This window comes from Lissotriton vulgaris, chromosome 7 (genome assembly GCF_964263255.1).
Source record: "Lissotriton vulgaris chromosome 7, aLisVul1.2, whole genome shotgun sequence".
Taxonomy (NCBI): Eukaryota; Metazoa; Chordata; class Amphibia; order Caudata; family Salamandridae; genus Lissotriton; species Lissotriton vulgaris.
Window position 1 is genome coordinate 1,258,156,015 of NC_141695.1, and position 17,915 is coordinate 1,258,173,929.

Genomic DNA, 17,915 nt, shown 5'->3' on the forward strand with positions numbered 1-17,915 from the left:
CCTGTCGGTCGGCCGAGGCTCTGTCTCGCGTTAGACACGCCGGTTTCTGGGCAGCGGAGGGGCCGCTTGCAGTGTGGGAGGCTTGGGTGGGTAAGTGATAGTTTTAAAAGCAACAGGAATCACAAAACAATTTAAAAAATACAACGGTGCGCTCTCCCGGCTTTCCGCCTCAGGAGCAGCGTTTGTAGGTGGAGAGGCTGGTGAGCAGCGTCTCTTTTAGCTCTGGGTCGGTGGGCGTGGCCTCCGATGGGGGCGTGGCCTGTCGGTCGGCCGAGGCTCTGTCTCGCGTTAGACACGCCGGTTTCTGGGCAGCGGAGGGGCCGCTTGCAGTGTGGGAGGCTTGGGTGGGTAAGTGATAGTTTTAAAAGCAACAGGAATCACAAAACAATTTAAAAAATACAACGGTGCGCTCTCCCGGCTTTCCGCCTCAGGAGCAGCGTTTTGTACTGACGTATACATCATAATAACGGATACCATCAAGGTAATATTAGAGGGCTCTTATCCAATATTTGACGAAAAGCAAGAATGCTAAAAAATTGTTATCTATTACAAATTCGGAGCATTTCGTTAAAAATGTGCACTCTGGATGTAAATTATTGCACCAAAAGGAGGAAATCTTAATTTCCCTCTATAGCGAAAAGCACATTTCTTATTGGTCTTCTAAAACTATTTCACAAGGAAAATGCTACTTACCCAGTATGCATCTGTTCTTGGCATACAGAGCTGTAGAGTCATATGCTGTAGCATAGATTGCCCTCTGGTGTTGCGTCCGGATGTTTGCATTTTGTTTTTGTTTGAAGAAATCTTGTAGTCACGAGGTAGGCGACTCCTCCTTTCGGTGATAGTGCGCATGGCATCGACTCCATCCTTAGATTGTTTTGCCATAAAGGGTTATGATGGAGTTAGTAAAATAGTAAAGGAAGATGTCCATGTAAACTGTATCCAAGTAAGATATTACTGCAACAGGTAAAGGTATCCTGGGAGGCGGGTCGGTGCATATAACTCTACAGCTCTATATGCCAAGAACAGATATATACTGGGTAAGTATCATTTTCCGTTCAAGGCATATGAGCTGTAGATCATATGCTTTAGCATAGACAATAAAGCAGTTATTTCTGAAGCGGTGGCTAACCTGTAGCTGTTGCAGTGGTTTGAAATAGTGTTCATAAAACTGCCTGGCCCACACTAGCTTGCTGTTTTGCAAACACATCCACACAATAATGTTTTGTGAATGTGTGAGGTGTAGACCATGTTGCAGCTTTGCAGATGTCATCTATGGGTATGTTTCCTAAGAATGTCATAGAAGCCCATAGTTTGCATGTAGAGAGCGCTCTAGGGGAAATTGTTAATGTGCGTTTAGCTTTAATGTAGCATATTTAATGCACTTAACTATCCAACTTGCAATGCCTGATTTTGATATAGGATTGCGTTTATGTGGTGGAGAAAAAGCAACATAAAGTTGGTTCGTTTTCCTAAAAGGTTTTGTTCTTTCTATGCAGTATAGTAATGCTCTATTGACATCTAATGTGTGAAGGGCATGTTCTGCCAATGAATCTGGTTGAGGGAAGAACACAGGCAACTCAACAGATTGGTTGATATGAAAGACAAAGTCGACTTTAGGTAAAAAGGTGGGGTTAGTCCTAAGAACCACTTTGCTTTGGTGTATTTGCAAAAATGGTTCCTCTATGGGTAGTGCCTGAAGCTCACCAACTCTTTATAGAGAATTGATGGCTATAAGGAAGGCCACCTTTCAAGGTGAGAGATTGTATACTTGTGCAATGGCTCAAAGGCTAGACCCATGAGTCTTCCTAAGGACTATGTTAAGATTCCACACTGGAGAAGGTGGACGTCTGGGGGGGGAAGAAGTCTCTTAAGTCCTTCCATAAAAGCTTTAATAGCAGGCACTCTAAAAAGAGACCAGTGTTGTCTATTTTGCAGATATGCAGCCATTGCAGAGAGATGTAAGCGTATGGATGTGTACACTAAATTAGAATGTTGTTAGTCTAATAGATAACAAATAATGTCTTAGATTGCAGCATCTAGTGGATCAGTCTGATTGTTGTTACAGTAAACGACAAACCTCTTCCACTTTGCTGCGTAGCATGCTCTTGCAATAAGGCATCTAGCCTCTTTGATAACATTCATACAGTCTGGCGGAAGATTAAGGTAGCCAAACTCTAGGATTTCAGGTGGCAAATCGCAAGGTTGAGCTGATTGGTATCTAGATGTCTTATCTCCCTATGGTTCTGAGTAAGAAATCGGAGGGAAAGGTGTCGTTTTTGGTGAGGAACTAGTCATAGCTCTAGCAGAATCGTGAACCAGGGTTGCCGGGCCCAGGTGGGAGCAACTAGGATAAGTGTCCGAGAGTGTTTGAGTTTCCGAACCACTAACGGAATGAGTGGGAGAGGCGGAAAAGTCTAATCAAATATCCCTGACCAATTGATCCATAGTGTATTGCCTTTGGACAATGGGTGTGGGTGTCTGCTCGCGAAGTTTGGGCATTTTGCATTTAGGTGGGTGGCGAACAGATCTATCTCTGGGAAGCTTCACATTTGAAAGAATGGGTGGCGAACTGGAGGGTGACGTTTCCATTCGTGGATCTGCGGTCGTTGACTGAGCAGATCTGCAATTTGGTTGTCTACTCCTGGAAGATGTTCTGCAAAGAGATATATTTTTTGAGATATGGCCCATCTCCAGATGCTTTGTGCTAGCTGTGAGAGCTGGAGAGAGTGGATCCCCCCTTGCTTTTGTATGTAGTGCATCGCTGTCATGTTGTCTGTGCGAACCAGGACAGCTTTGCGTACTAGATGAAGTTGAAAGGCTTTCAATGCTAGAAAAATTGCTAGCAGATGGAGATGGTTTTTTGTGGAGATATTTTTGTTGCAGAGTCCACATGCCATGAATGGTATGTTTTTCCAGATGAGCTCCCAAACCTGTGAGGGTTGCGTCTGCCGTTAGCACCATCTGTGGAACTGGATCGAGAAATGGCTGCCCCTTTGAAAGGTTTTGTATGTTTCACCACTGCAAAGAGCGAGGAGTATGACCATCTATCAACACCAGATCTGATAACGGACCTTGAGCCTAATTCCACTGACGTGCTAAGCATTCCTGTAGGGGACGCATTTGAAGTCTTGCATAGGGAATGATTAAGATGCAAGAAGCCATCATTCTGATCAATTGCATGAACACTCGGGCTGGTAGTGAGTGTTGAGGCTGAAACTGTGATATTAGAGCTTGCTTGTTGTGATTTTAATTACTGGCCCTCAGACACTCGTGAAAGCAGCTCCTCGGTAGAGGTCTCTGACCTTCTTCTTGGTATGAACTTCTCCCAACATGCTCACAAAGCCACCCATGTTAAGGGGCACATTCTGGACCACGTTTGGACCTCTAACATTGATATTACTCCCCCCTAATTTCTCCCTGCCCCTGGTCTGAGCACTCTCTTATTTCTTTCACCATGGCTCATACCCCTTCATCCTACCATCCCCAGTTGGCAACCTTTTCGGCCCGAAACTGGAAACGGGCTAACATGGATGAATTCCACACGCTACTGGCTGCTTCCACTCCCAATGAACAGGTCTCCATCTCCTGCCAGGCTTCTAGCCTCGAAAGCTGGTTAGAATCAGCCAGTGATAAGGTTGCCCCACTGAAAAAAATAAAAGTCAAACGCCCCCACGATGCCCAACGCTGCTTTTCTGAGGAACTAAAGAAGGAAAAGCTGGCACTCAGGCAAGCAGAGCGCCGTTGGCGGCGTGCTTAGGCCCCTGAGGAGAAAACAGCATACGTAGCCTTGTTAAAACACTACAAAAACTCTATTCTTCAGACTAAATAAGCCTATTTCTCACAAAAAATCACCAACTCATCTACAAAGGCAAAAGACATTTTTCTATTCTCAATGAACTCACACAACCCGACCAGGTGACAGCCAAACCTGTCCCCTCGCAAACACTTTATGACTTACTAAACTCTTTCTTCATCAATAAAATCATTTCCATTAAAAATAATATTCCTACCCCTATCTGCCCCACTATTCCTATCACACCTTGTAAGAACCCAATCTCGCTCGACCACATTCCTCTTATTACTAAAGCAGAATTTTTGACTCTTCTGAATAAAGTGGGATCCGGCTCTCCTAATGATTGCTGCCCTCCCCACATTCTGAAGGAAGCCTTCCTCGCTTGTCCTGATCCCCCACTCTCACTCATTAACAACTCTCTGAAAACAGGCATCGTCCCGGATACCTTTAAAGGCGCCGCAGTTGTTCCGATCTTGAAAAAGCCAAATGCAGACCCCTCGGTATTGAGTAATTTTCAGCCCATCTCTTTGCTCCCCTACCTTAGTAAAATATTAGAGGCCCATGTCACAAACTGCCTAAGCTCATTTATTGAGCATTCCCAGTTTCTTGATCCCCGGCAGGCGGGCTTCAGGCCAGCGCACTCTACTGAATCTGTCATCTTGGCTGTAATGGACGAGCTTAGGAGCGGAGCCGATAAAAACATCGCCCAGGCACTGGTGCTTTTGGACCTATCGGCGGCATTTGACACTGTTGATCATGAACTCATGATCGACCGTGTCAATAATGCTGGCATTCAGGGTTTGGCCCTTAAATGGATCAGATCCTTTTTACACCATCGCTTCCAGGCGGTTCTCTTGTCCACCTTCTCAGCAATGAAAACAAAACTGACTTACGGGGTCCCTCAGGGCTCTGCTTTATCGCCCCTTCTATTCAATTTATACATGCAACCCCTGATTGTCTCTTTACGTAATAGCCCGATCACAATCTTTAATTATGCTGATGACCTTCAGCTGGTATTCAATCTTGATTCCACCATTGCATCCAGCACGAATTTTCAATCCACCATGCCCTCCATTAGTGAATGGATGTACTCCAGCCAACTGAAACTCAATCCCGACAAGACAGAGCTTGTCCTGACTGGAGGGCCCACTAACCCATGGAACTCTAGTGTCTGGCCACCTTCCCTGGGCACCCCTCCCCATCCTTCAGACTCTGTAAAAAGTCTTGGTGTTATCTGTAAGGACCTGTCGCTGAAACCACAAATCAACGCAGTAGTCTCTTCATGCTTTTTCCATCCCCGCAGAATTCGGAAAATCTGCAGGTTTCTGACCACAGAAGCCCTCACACTTGTTATCATGGCCCTGGTCACCTCTCGCATTGACTACGCTAACGCTCTCTATGTTGGCATTCCAGCTTACCAGCTTCACAGCCTACAACTGGTACAAAATCAAGCAGCTAGGCTCATCTTTCGCCAACCTAAGCACCAACATGTTTCCCCCTGTTGAAGAACCTCCCCTGGCTCCTGGTGGCCAAGCGTTGTGTCTTTAAACTTGGCTGTATCACCTTTAAGGCACTACCTGGTCACGGCCCTGTTTTTATCTCCTCCAGGATACATCGGTATGCCCCTTCTCGTGATCTTCTCTCCTCCCATCACAACCTACTCACTATTACCGCCTTCAAACGGAAAAAACATGGGGGCCTTAGGTTCTCATCTTTGGCACCCCGTCTATGGACCTCCCAACCGAACGAGCTCAGATTAACACCTAGCTACACCTTATTCAGAACCATTCTTAAAACCCATCTGTTTCTGCAAACCTATGAGTAAAACTACATAACTCTTCTCACCATTGTTCTTCCGCTCCTAGCGCCATGAAACCGCCCGGTGTCCGTACGCTGTACAAATAATTTTAACATAACATAACATTTAACACAACAAATCCTGACTGGGTTGGGGTATGCTAGTACTTGCGAGTGTCTACAGTGGCTCCTAGATACACTTGTGAGTTGGATGGTTGAAGGCGAGACTTGATGAGGTTTACAGTGAACCCAGAGTTGTGAAGCAATTGGACCGTCCTTTGCGTGCGAGTAAGGCAGCTTTGTTGAGATCTGGCTTTTATCAGCCAGTCGTCTAGGTAAGGGAAGACATGAACTTGCTGTCTTCTTAGATGAGCTGCAACTACTGCCAGGCACTTGGTGAAAACCCTAGGTGCTGTAGTTGCTCCGAATGGGAGAGCTTTGAACTGGTAACATTGACCGTCTACCACAAAACTGAGATATTTTCTATGAGCAGGGTGAATGGGAATGTGGAAATAGGCGTCCTTTAAGTCTAGAGTGGATAGAAAGTCCCTTGCTGAAGTAGTGGGAGCACCGGTTGGAGTGTACCACGTGAAAGATCTAACTATGTATAGATTCAGCTGTCTGAGGTCTAGTAAAGGCCTGAGAGAGCCGTCCTTTTTGGGAATTAGGAAATACAAGGAGTATACCCTGGTCCCTTGATATATTAATGGGACCGGCTCTATAGCATGTTTTTCTAACTGAGATAGAACCTCTTGCTTTAACACCTTGGCTGCTAGGCGTTTTCCCCCTCCTGTGCTGAAAATTGCCATTTTGCTGGTGTCATGACGAGCTCAGCTCGTCATCAGCACAGCTCAACTGTGCATCATGACGAGCTGAGCTCGTCATGAGCATCGAAAGGGTTAAGAGGGTGAGATGTTTCAGTGACATTGCATTGGCTCTTGGAAGAATATTTGGATGAGTCCATGTAAGCTCCAGGCAGTAACCATATTGGATAATTTGTAGCACCCACTTGTCTGAGGTGATTGAATTTCAGACAGGTAGGAATTGGGAGAGATGTCCCCCAACAGGAGTGGAATGATCGGGGTAGCGGAGGGAAGTCACTGTTTGTTTGCGGGGGAAGTGCATGTGGAATTACTTCTACCTCTTCCCCTACCATGGTTTCCTCTAAAACATACTCTAGAATAACCTCTGGACGAGGGGGGATTGGTTGTTACCCTTCTAAGAGGAGGAGGCATTCACAGTGGACACAGTTTTTGAGCCACCCCTGTAAAATGAGCGGCGAAAAGAACCTCTACTGGCAGGTAACTGTAAAGCCCCCATGGACTTTGCGACCTCAGTGTCTTTTTTCATCTTTTCCAGCAAGGTATCAACAGCTGGGCCGAAAAGATGCTCTTTGTCAAAGGGTTGGTTAAGTATGGAGGTTTGCACCTCCGGCTTAAATCGAGATATTCTGCGCTGATCGTGTCTGCGTAATAGTAAACTTGTGTTAATTGCACAAGATGCTGTGTCTGCTGCGTTTAGTTCACATTTAATGGAGGTGTTGGTAATGAGTTTACCTTCCTGAATAAGGTCATTAGCCTTAGATTTATATTCGTCAAGGAAATGTTGCATGAGTTTTTCTAGCTCATTGTAATGAGCCCTGTCATAACGAGCTAGCAGCGCCAGGGTGTTGGCAATGCGCCAGTCAGTTTGCTGCCTGTGAAGCTATTCTTTTGCCTATGGCATCAAAAAGCTTGGACTCTGTCAGAAGGAGGGGTCTCTCCTGTGGTTTGTGAGTTAGCCCTCTTGCGTGCGTTGAAGACTACAAGAGAGTCTAAGGGCAGCTGACCTTTAATATAAATAGGATCTGTAGGAGCTGGTGCACAAGTTACTTACCTTCAATAACAATATATATCTGTAAGAAACAGTAGTTAGTGTTAGATTCTTTACCTTAGAATATCCCCAGGCGTCAGACTGGATCCGGAAAGTTTTGCGTAGCAGTACCCCTGCGCGTCGGTAGGCGTCGTCTGTGGCTCCGCGTCATTCGTCTGCGTCGTTGCCGCCGGGATGACGTCACCGGAGTACTTAGACGCTGCCCTCGCACGCTGTCAGTCTTGTACACAGCTTTTCCGAGCCAGAACGCAGAGCCATGATAAAAACAGACACTGGTGCCATAAAACTAGGGCCCTCAAAGGGATGTACCTTAACCCTAGATATCGGTTCGCAGAACGGGGAGGATGGATGGGGCGGTAAGGAATCTAACACTAACTACGGTTTCTTAAAGATATATCGTTACCGAAGGTAAGTAACTTGTGCATCTGAAAGAAACAGGTTAGTGTTAGATTCCTTACCTTAGAATAGATACCCCAGCAATACCAACCCCGGTGGTGGGTCTCCGAACCAATGATCACACCAGAAAGTCCTGGAGGACAGAACGGACGAAAAAGCCATCTCTACGGACTTGGCTGTACAGACAGTAGTGTCTAGCAAACGTGTGCAGCGAGGCCCACGTAGCTGCCTGACAGATGTCCTGCAAGGGGACTCCCCGACCCAGGGCAGTAGTAGCCGGCGTGGCCCGAGTGGAATGGGCCTGCAGTCCCACAGGAGGCTCCTTTTTAGCCAGTGAATAACAAGCCTTGATACACAAAACGATCCACCGAGAAATGGTCAGTTTGTGCACCCTCCGTCCCATCTTAGCGCCCACGTAACCAACAAAGAGCTGGTCGTCCACCCGGAACTGGCGTGTGCAGTCCAGATAGAATGAGAGCGCACGTTTTGGGTCCAGATGGTGGAGCCTCTCTTCCTCTTTCGAGGGATGCGAAGGCGGAAAGAAGGTGGGCAAGGTGATGGACTGCCCGATGTGGAAGGCTGTGACTTCTTTGGGCAGGAAAGAGGAATGCGTTCAAGACAACTTTGTCCGGATGGACAGAGCGGAAAGGAGGTTGAGAAGATAGAGCCTGGAGCTCACTCACTCTCCTGCCAGAGGTGATGGCAACCAGGAATGCAGTCTTAAGAGTTAGAAGACGAAGAGTGTTATTGTGAAGTGGCTCGAAAGGAGCGCTCATCAAATAAGTCAGAACAAGGTTCAAGTCCCACTGAGGCATCACGAAAAAAACAAGAGGAAACATGTGAGTGATGCCCTTCAAGAATCTATGTACAACAGGGGACTTGAAAAGAGAAGGCTGATCAGGAAGCCTTAAGAAAGCTGATATGGCAGAGAGGTAGCCTTTGATAGTGCCCAGCGCAGAGCCCTGCTGGGCAAGAGAAAGAAGAAAGAGGAGAACCTCTGAAAGGGATGCAGAAAGGGGATCCATAGCCTTTGGTCTGCACCATGCCACAAATTTGTTCCACCTGCAGGCGTATAAAGATTTGTGGAGGGACGCCTGGCTGCCAGAATCACATCACAGACTTCAGGAGGCAAATCAAATGGCCTCAACTGTCGCCGCTCAATCTCCACGCATGTAGGTGGAGGCTTGACAGGTTCGGGTGGAGGACCGTCCCCTGCTGCTGCAACAGAGGTCCTCCTGAAGAGGCAGATGAATCGGGGGATCGACTGACATGCCGAGTAGCTCGGTATACCAGTATCTTCGTGCCCAGTCCAGAGCCACAAGGATGACTTGGGCCCGGTCGCGCCTGATCTTCTTCAGCACTCTGGGCAGAAGTGGTATAGGCGGAAAGGCGTACAACAGACCGCATCTCCACTCGCAACGAAAAGAGTCTCCGAGCGAGTGCCGCCTTTGAAATTTCAACGCGCAGAACTGATGACATTGCGCGTTCTGTTCGGTGGCGAATAGATCTAACCAAGGCTCTCCCCACTGCTGAAAGAGACCTTGCGCCACGTCCGAGTTCAGACGCCATTCGTGATCCATCATGCACCGGCGGCTGAGTTCGTCCCCCCTGGTGTTCAGGGAACCTGCCAGGCGTTGAACCACCAGAGTGACGCCCTGGTTTTCAAGCCACTGCCAGAGGCGCAGAGCCTCCTGGCAAAGGGTCCACGATACCACCCGCCCTGTTTGTTGCAGTACCACATGACGGTGGTGTTGTCTGAACACCTGCACTACACTTCCCCGGACAGAGGTAAGGAATGCCTTCACTGCAAGCCGATTCGCCCGCAGCTCCAGAAGGTTGATATGGAGCCGGGACTCCGCCGGAGACCAGAGGCCTCTGATCTCCGCCTCTCCCATGTGGCCCCCCCCAGCCCAGGAGGGACGCATCTGTCACTTCCACGTGCTCCGGTTGGGGTAGGAAGAGAGATCTGCCGCTGACCCAATCGCGGTCCGTGAGCCACCACTGCAACTGTCTCCCAGTGCCTCCGAGATCAGGACGTGGTCGGACAGGTTGCCCTGATGCTGGGCCCACTGAAACTTCAGGTCCCACTGCAGTGCCCGCATCCGCCATCTGGCGTGATGCACCAGAAGGATGCAGGAGGCCATCAGCCCCAGGAGCCGCAGTGTCAACCTGACCCAGACTCGGGATAAAGGCTGAAAGATCGGAATCAGAGCCTGAATATCCCGAACCCGCTGTTCGGGAGGATAGACCCGAAACTGCGCTGGATCCAGAACCTCTCTGATGAAGAGGAGCTTCTGAGAGGGACACAGGTGTGACTTCGGCACATTGATGGAGAACCCCAGCAGATGCAGGAGGTCGGCCGTAGTCTGAAGGTGGCTGACGACTGTCTGGGGCGAGCCCGCCTTCAACAACCAGTCGTCTAGATAGGGGAAGACTAAAACCCCTGATCTGCGCAGATGAGCTGCGACCACCGCCATCACCTTCGTGAACACTCAAGGGGCGCTGGTAAGGCCGAAGGGGAGCACGGTAAACTGAAAGTGCTCGCGGCCTACCGTGAACCGCAGGTAACGCCGGTGGGCCGGCAGGACGGGGATGTGAAAATATGCGTTCTGCAAGTCCAACGCTACCATCCAGTCTTCTGGGTCTAGGGCAGCTAAGACCTGAGCCAAAGTCAGCATTTTGAACTTCTCCTTTCGGAGGAAGCCGTTGACGTTCCGCGAGTCCAAGATAGGACGTAGGCCCCCTTTGCCCTTCTCGGGAACCAGAAAGTAGTGGGAGTAACAACCACACCCTTCTTCTGGCCCAGGAACGCGCTCGATGGCCCCCTTGGCCAAGAGGGCTGTAACTTTCTCTTGCAGAAGTTGCAAGTGATCCCCGACACACGGTGGTACTGCGGTGGCATGGCTGGAGGGGTCGCCTCGAAGGGGAGGGAGTAGCCCCTTCGGACGATTTGCAGCACCCACCTGTCCGATGTGATGGTGCGCCAGTGGAGGAGGTGATGGCGAACCCTGCCCCCTACTGGCGTCAAATGGGCCTGAAAGCTCGGACTAGGAAGGCTTTTAGGCGGATGCTGCGGGGGAAGATGTGGGCTGGCCTCGCCGCTGTCCCCTGGCACCGCCACGGCGGGTACCAGGTCCGCCGCTCCGCTGGATGTTAATCTGCGGCCTGTGGACGGTAGGACGTGAGGAGGCGCCCCTTCCTTGGCCACGAAAGGAGCAATAGGCAGAAGTTTGCTGGGGTTGGCCCGACAGGCCCAAGGACTTGGCAGTAGCCCTAGAGTCCTTGAAACGCTCAAGCGCACTGTCTGCCTTGTCGCCAAAGAGGCGATGGCCATCAATCGGCATGTCATGAGGGAATTCTGAACATCAGCCGAAAAGTTGGCGGACCTCAGCCAAGCGTGGCAGCGAACCGCCACCGTCGTGGAAATCACCCTGCCCAGCGAGTCTGTGGTATCCAGCCCACATCGGATAGAGTACCGTGCTGCATCCCGCCCTTCCTTAAGGGCTTGAGCGAGTTTGACCAGGGCCTCCTCCGGGTATTCTGGCAGCACGTCCGCGACCGTGTCCCACAGAGAGTGGGTATAACGGCCCAAAAGGCAAGCGTGTTGACCGACCGCAATCCCAAACTAAGTGAGGAGAACAGCTTCTTACTGAACTGCTCATACCTTCTGGATTCCCGATCAGGTGGAGTAGTTGGGAATGCGGTCTGGGAGTTAGAGGCCTGGATAACCATGCTCTCGGTGTGGGCTGGGTGGACAGGAAGATAGGGTCGCCCGGGGCCAGGCGGTGGCGCCTGGCCACGTTCCGATCTACAGGGGGACCTGCAGCGGGCCTGGACCAAGTGCCCAACAGAACGTCAGTAAGGGCCTCATTAAACGGCAGGAGAGGCTCCGAAGAGCTTGCCTGCGGTTTAAGGTCCTCGGTGAGCAGGTTAGTCCTCACGGCCGCAACAGGGAGCTCAAGAGCCAAGGCCTTGGCCGCCCTAGTCAGCACCAAGCTGTACGCAGCTCCCTCCTCCGTAGCCACGGTAGGAGGGGAGACAACGCCAGTGTCGGGCAAAGTGTCCAAACCACTGGCCTCCCCCAGATTCACTGCCCAGTCCTGATATGACTGGCACTCTCGTGCCAGAGGGTCCTTAGACCCCTCCCAATCCTCCTCGTCTCCCATCTCCTGATAGTCAGGTGCAAAGGATAGTGCCGGATCATAGAAGATTTACTCTTCTCTCTGCGTCGAATGCGGCGTCGAGCGACGCCGGATCCGCACCGAGGGAGGGAATGGGGACGTCATCCGGGGACGGCGTCTGGGGCGACACCCTGGGGGTCGGTGCCGGTGAAGGGGTCGTAAGGTCGACCAGCGGCGACCCGGATTCGGACCCGGTGGGGCCCTGTGGCTTCGGGACTGAAGTCGGCACCGGGGCCGAAGCACAACACGGCGCTGGGGCCGAAGCACCAGGCCCTCTTGGGTTCCCAGTCGGGGCCACAGGGCCCGAAGACGTCACAGCGGGACCCGACAGGAGAGAGCGACCTCATGGCCATGAGGAAGGCATCGATCTCCTCCGGCATTGCGTTCAGCCCAGGGACCGGCGGGTATGGAGCTGGCAACGGCGCCTGCAGCTCTGGCCGAGCCGCTTGGGTGGTGTCACCCGAACCTCCGGCCGCATCGAGCGAGCGTTTGGGGGTCAGAAGAGCGATGTCGTCTCTATGACTTCTTGTGCCTCTTACCTGAGGACTTGGAGCCCAACGAATGGTGTTGACTCGCCGAGCTGCGATGACTGTGGCCCCGCGACCGGTCCTTTGACCTCCTCCTCGACCCGGACAGTGAACGGCGCGGGCCGACGGCCGGAGCTCGTGGCGCTTACGGTACCACTCCCGCCTAGCCTTCGACGTCAAGGCCAGGCAGTCGGGGCACAACTTGTCGTCGTGGTTGGCCCCAAGGCAATACAGGTACCGACGGTGGGGGTCGGTAACGGACATCAGGCAGTTACAGTCAGCACAGGGCTTGAACCCTGTGGGTAAAAACTTTGAATTATTACAAAGGACCACTCTGTCCTTATGCACATGAATAAAGGGCTCCTGGATAGTGAGTGCCTGAAAATATGCAACACGTCTTAAAGACGTGATTGCTCCCAAGAAGGCTACTTTTTAAGAAGGGAACTGAAAACCTGCCAAATGAGAGTTTAAAAATGTGGTCCGATAAATCTAGTGAGAACTGCATTCAAATTCCAGGCAGGTGCTGGTGTCAATCTAGGGTGTATGACCCTTTGAAGACCCTCCTTAAAAACGTTATTACTGGAATTCTAAAAAGGGAAGAACATTCGCTGTTCTGTATGTATGCAGCTACTGCTGCCAGGTAGAGGTGTAAAGAGATATATACCAATCCTGCCTTTTGTAAAAGTAAAAGGTAGAAAATGATATCCTGCATAGGTACATTAAAAGGATCAAGCTGATGCACAAGATAGTAGTGGCCAATTTGCTTCCGGTTGATGGCACAGCACACCCGTGTGGTGAAATGAAGTACTTCAAGTGCTTCATGCAGACTGGTTGATTTAACAATAGACCGCAGACACAATATGCCGCAAAAAATCTAGAAAACTGTTTTTAGAATTCTACAGTATCTCAAGTAGTATTAAGCGCTCAAGTTATCTCTCACTGAAAAAAGTGATCGTGGAAAGTGTATAGATACAAAGAAACAACTAAACAAGAAAGTACTGTAAAAAAAAAAAAAAGGAAAAACTGTATTTGCAAGTTTTAAAACAGACTCGGATATTTCATATCTGGAGAAATCCCTTAGTTTGTCTGTGAAGAGGTCAATGGCTTATCAACCCGATACACTGGTTTGTAACGTCATCTTCGGGAGATATCAAAATACAAGCACATCATATATGCGACCTAAGGATATTTCAGGATCAGCAGTTAGAAGCAGCAATTCCGAAACAGAGGACCAATAAGGGGTTCTGCATTTAAACGTTAAAAGGCATCCAAGAGAAATCAAGATGTTTCGAGCACAACACTGTGTGTTATTAATGTTCATGATGCAGCTAATGTAGCATCATCTACTTTACAAGCAAACCAAGGGATTTGCCCAGACAATGAATATCTGGCAGTGCATTTAGGCACTTCAGCATAGATTACTACGTAGTCCCATGACATGTGCAACACCGGTTGTCCTGGCTTTTAGTCAACATCACTTTCCGTATTGAGACTTGTTCTTTCTCTTTCCTCATTCTAAGCATGAGACTAAATACCCTGCCCTTATAGCGATGTTGACTAAAAATCACATTGGGTTACATGCCAAATGTAGGAATTGAGCACCATAACTATCAAGGTCCAAACATGTCAGGTTAAGGAGGATTGCCGCACCATGGCATGCAATAGGAAAATACATTTAGATGGGCCCTTGCAACTTAAAAGCTCAAATGGGCTCTGTGGGACATCCATTCACCTGCATAGTCTCTACTACACATATTAAGACTTACTGCAAACTCCCATCACACAACTCTGCAACTACTACAAATTACCCTACAATATTACTTATTTCCACTTGTGCAGTGCAGACTAAATCAAGGACTGTCTCCTTGAGAAAGCTGGACATCCGTATTAGTCTTTCATTTGTTTGGACTAGAGGAACAGTTATCAACTACGAGCTAGACTTCAGTCTTCGAGTGTGTGAGCAGAGCATTACCTGTAAGCAATATGGTAGTTCTAGTAGCTTGGACAGTCCAGTATTACCTGTGCGAGCTACTCCGGTCTCATAGGACTTTCAGGACTTCATTACCTTTGAACATTACCTTTGAGTTGGTAGGACTACATTTTCAGGATCATCTATTCTACTTTCGTGGGATGAGTACATGACATGCACTTCATTTTAGGTCATGCTGGGCGACAATATTTACCTGTACACTATCCTCTCCTGGTGCAGATCTTGCAGGCCACAGCAGATTTCAGCAGCGTAGAATACAGCCCTCTTTTCCTCAAATCCAGCCTCACCCATGTGGTAGATGTGGAACTTGAGATCACCTCCATTCATGAGGGTGAGCACCAAGCAGATAGCGTCTTTAGTCTCATATGCATAAGCCAAACTCACCTGTAAAAAGGGAATAGGTAGGAATTGAGTTAATACACAACTGAAGTAGAAGCTGTATAATCCACCAAAGAAAACCACTGAAAACATTATCGCCTCAGGAGTTCACTGAGGGGGGGGGGGGTTATACTGTGCATCTAGAATGGTAATACACACCACAGAAAACCTTAGAGAAGAACAAAAGCATTTGTAAGAAATGAGTTACTTACCTGTAACTGCAGTTATCCAGTATTGGTGTCTTTCATAGATTCACATGCCTGAATCATTCCCCGTCGTCGAGACGGGAGTCTCCGGTACATAGAAAAGTAATGTCCTATAGACATATATAGAGAAAAGTAGGCCTAAGGGCCTCACCTTAGTAGCCTATCTTTGTCCTTTTGTAAAAAGGACCAAACTCTAGAAGAGAGCCAATCAGCTAACACCTCCCTCTAGCACCTTCCTGTCAGGAGCCTCAGTCTCTCAGATTTTGGTACGCACCAAGCTAAGTAGGGATAGCCCTGATAGAGAGATAGGCGAGTCCGTCCAGGGGAGGCGGGAGGGTTGCATGTGAATCTATGAAAGACACCAATACTGGATAACTGCAGTTATAGGTAAGTAACTCATTTCTTATCCAGTATTATGGGTGTCTTTCATAGATTCACATGCCTGAATCAGAGTAGCAAGCAATGCAGAGTGCACATTTCTGATGGAACAGCATATACAAGTCCTTAGATAAGACATCATGCAAGCATGAACCATCATTAGGTATCCACAATAAATATTACAAAAGAAATGTGCATACCAGGGTAGGATGGAGGGACGGAGGAAGGCTCACCTTACTGAAATAGATGGCGTAACACGGTTAGTCCCACTTCTGCATCATTCATCAGCTCCGTATCCAGGCAGTAGTGCCTAGTAAAGGTATGTGGCGACTTCCATGTTGTCGCCCTGTAAATGTCAATGACTGGCACCCCTGCAAAGAGAACCATAGAAGTGGTCATAGCTCTCATGGAGAGCGCTCTCACTTTGGAATGCAATGGCTGTCCAACTTGGTCATGACAGAAAGCAATGGCTGCAGAAATCCATCGGGAGATGCTCTGCTTGGCAAGCAGTAGACCATTCCTAGGTCTGCTGTAAGCTACGAATAGCTGATTAGATTTCCTGAATGTTTTCGTTTTGTCAATGTAAAACTGTAAACATCGCTTGAGATCCAAGGAAAAAAACAGCGATCTCTCAGCTGCCGTGCTTGGGTTCGGAAAAAAGGAACGCATAACCACAGGTTCATTTAGGTGGAAGTTCGACGGAACTTTTGAGATAAACCTAGGATTGGATCTCAGAATTACTCGGTCGCTATTAAACTGTAGAAAAGGATCCTGGATACAAAACCGCCTGTAGCTCACTGACCCTCCTTGCGGATTTGAGCGCCAGGAGGAGTGCTGATTTTCCACGAGACATACTTTAGGTCAGCTCTGTGTACTGGTTCAAACGGATGTTTCATGAGCTGGTTAAGAACCACATTGAGATGCCGGGAGGTGGCAACATCCTTACTGGCGGGAAAGATCTATATAATCATTTTAGAACTTGCTTAATCAACCCGCTTGACCAGAGCGATGGACTCGTTGAAATTCTTTTATAACGAGATATTGCTGCTAAGTGTTCTTTAATGGAGGAGTGGGCTAGGTCCGACTGTGCCAGATGTAATAGATAAGGTAATATTTGCTCCGGTGATGTGGAGAAAAGCCGAATTCCGTGATCTGCACCCCAAACACAAAAGCGCTTCCATTTCAGGGAATATGTTTAGGTGCTATCCGCCCTTGCTCTGGCAAGAATGTCTACAGTCTTGTGGAATATTCAGATTGTGGAACTCTGAACTCAGGGGCCAGGCGGCTAACCTGAGAGACTTCAGATCCAGATGTTGAACTTGATTATTGTTCATTGTAAGCAGAGATAGATACTGCCGCAGGTGGACCGGCGGCTCCAGGGATAGACGGTGGAGCTCTGTGAACCAATGTTGCCTCGGCCAAGTTGGGGCTATTAAATTTAGAATACAAGGCTCCACCAAAATTTTCTTGAGGACCCTGGGAAGCATCGGGAATGGCGGAAAGGCCTACGCAAAGACGTTGCGCCATGCGATGGGAGATGCATTCCCTAGCCTCATAGATGCTATTAAACATTCCTCCCCAGTGCTGCGCTGTCCATTGGAACTAGTGCTGAATGGACGTCCAATGGTCGTGCGCAGCACTGGGGAGGTAGTGCTGCCGTCGGCCAATGCACCGAGGCAGCACTTAAGGGGCTAGAGACCCTGACTGGGGTTGCCAATTTACGAAGTGTGGGCGTTTGGCGTTCATTCTCGTCGCAAATAGATCGATTTGCGGCGTGCTTTATCTGGAGAAGATGTGGCCAATGATTTGTTGGTCTAGCTCCCACTCGTGTGACGATGTTTTCTGCCTGCTCGACGCATTGGTGAGCCAATTGTCCGTTTTATTCTTGGCAGGCAAGCTTGAAGGGCCAGGAAGACCGCCCGCAGTTCAAGGAGATTGATATGTTGTTTCTTCTCCATAGGAGACCACCTTCCGCGTATCTGTAGCTCTTGCAGAAAAACTCCAGAGCCTTCCAAAGAGACGCCTTTTGTGACGACATGAGGAACAGCCGGAAGTAGGAATGACAAGCCTTGAGACAGGTTTTGAGATGATATCCCCCATTGCAGGACTCCGACCACGTGAGGATTCACTTTTTTTATGTGGTCGTCGGATGACCCTGTGCATTGGACCCACTGCTTCGAGAGCGCCTCCTGTAGAGGTCTCATTCGTAGTTGACAGTGAGGAATCAGGAGGATACACGATCACTCTCTGGATGGGAAAGCTTTTGCTGACCGCGTGTCCAGGGTTGCACCTAGGAAACTGATGTGGTGAGAAGGTTTTAGGACCGATTTTTCCTGATAGATGGTGAGATCCAAGCAATCGAAAGCTTTAAACAGGCGTTGGAAGACCTGGACA

The 17,915-nt window shown here is 49.0% G+C and overlaps 1 protein-coding gene across 2 annotated transcripts in view; it reads right to left on the reverse strand.

The window, feature by feature from the left end:
* Positions 1–17,915, reverse strand: part of GRK6 (G protein-coupled receptor kinase 6) — a 627,649-nt gene that overhangs the window by 405,066 nt on the left and 204,668 nt on the right. For both annotated transcript variants that reach the window (XM_086931798.1, XM_086931797.1), the window contains exon 9: positions 14,753–14,943. In XM_086931798.1, the coding sequence (XP_086787924.1) occupies positions 14,753–14,943 (191 nt within the window). The remainder of the gene's footprint in view (positions 1–14,752; positions 14,944–17,915) is intronic.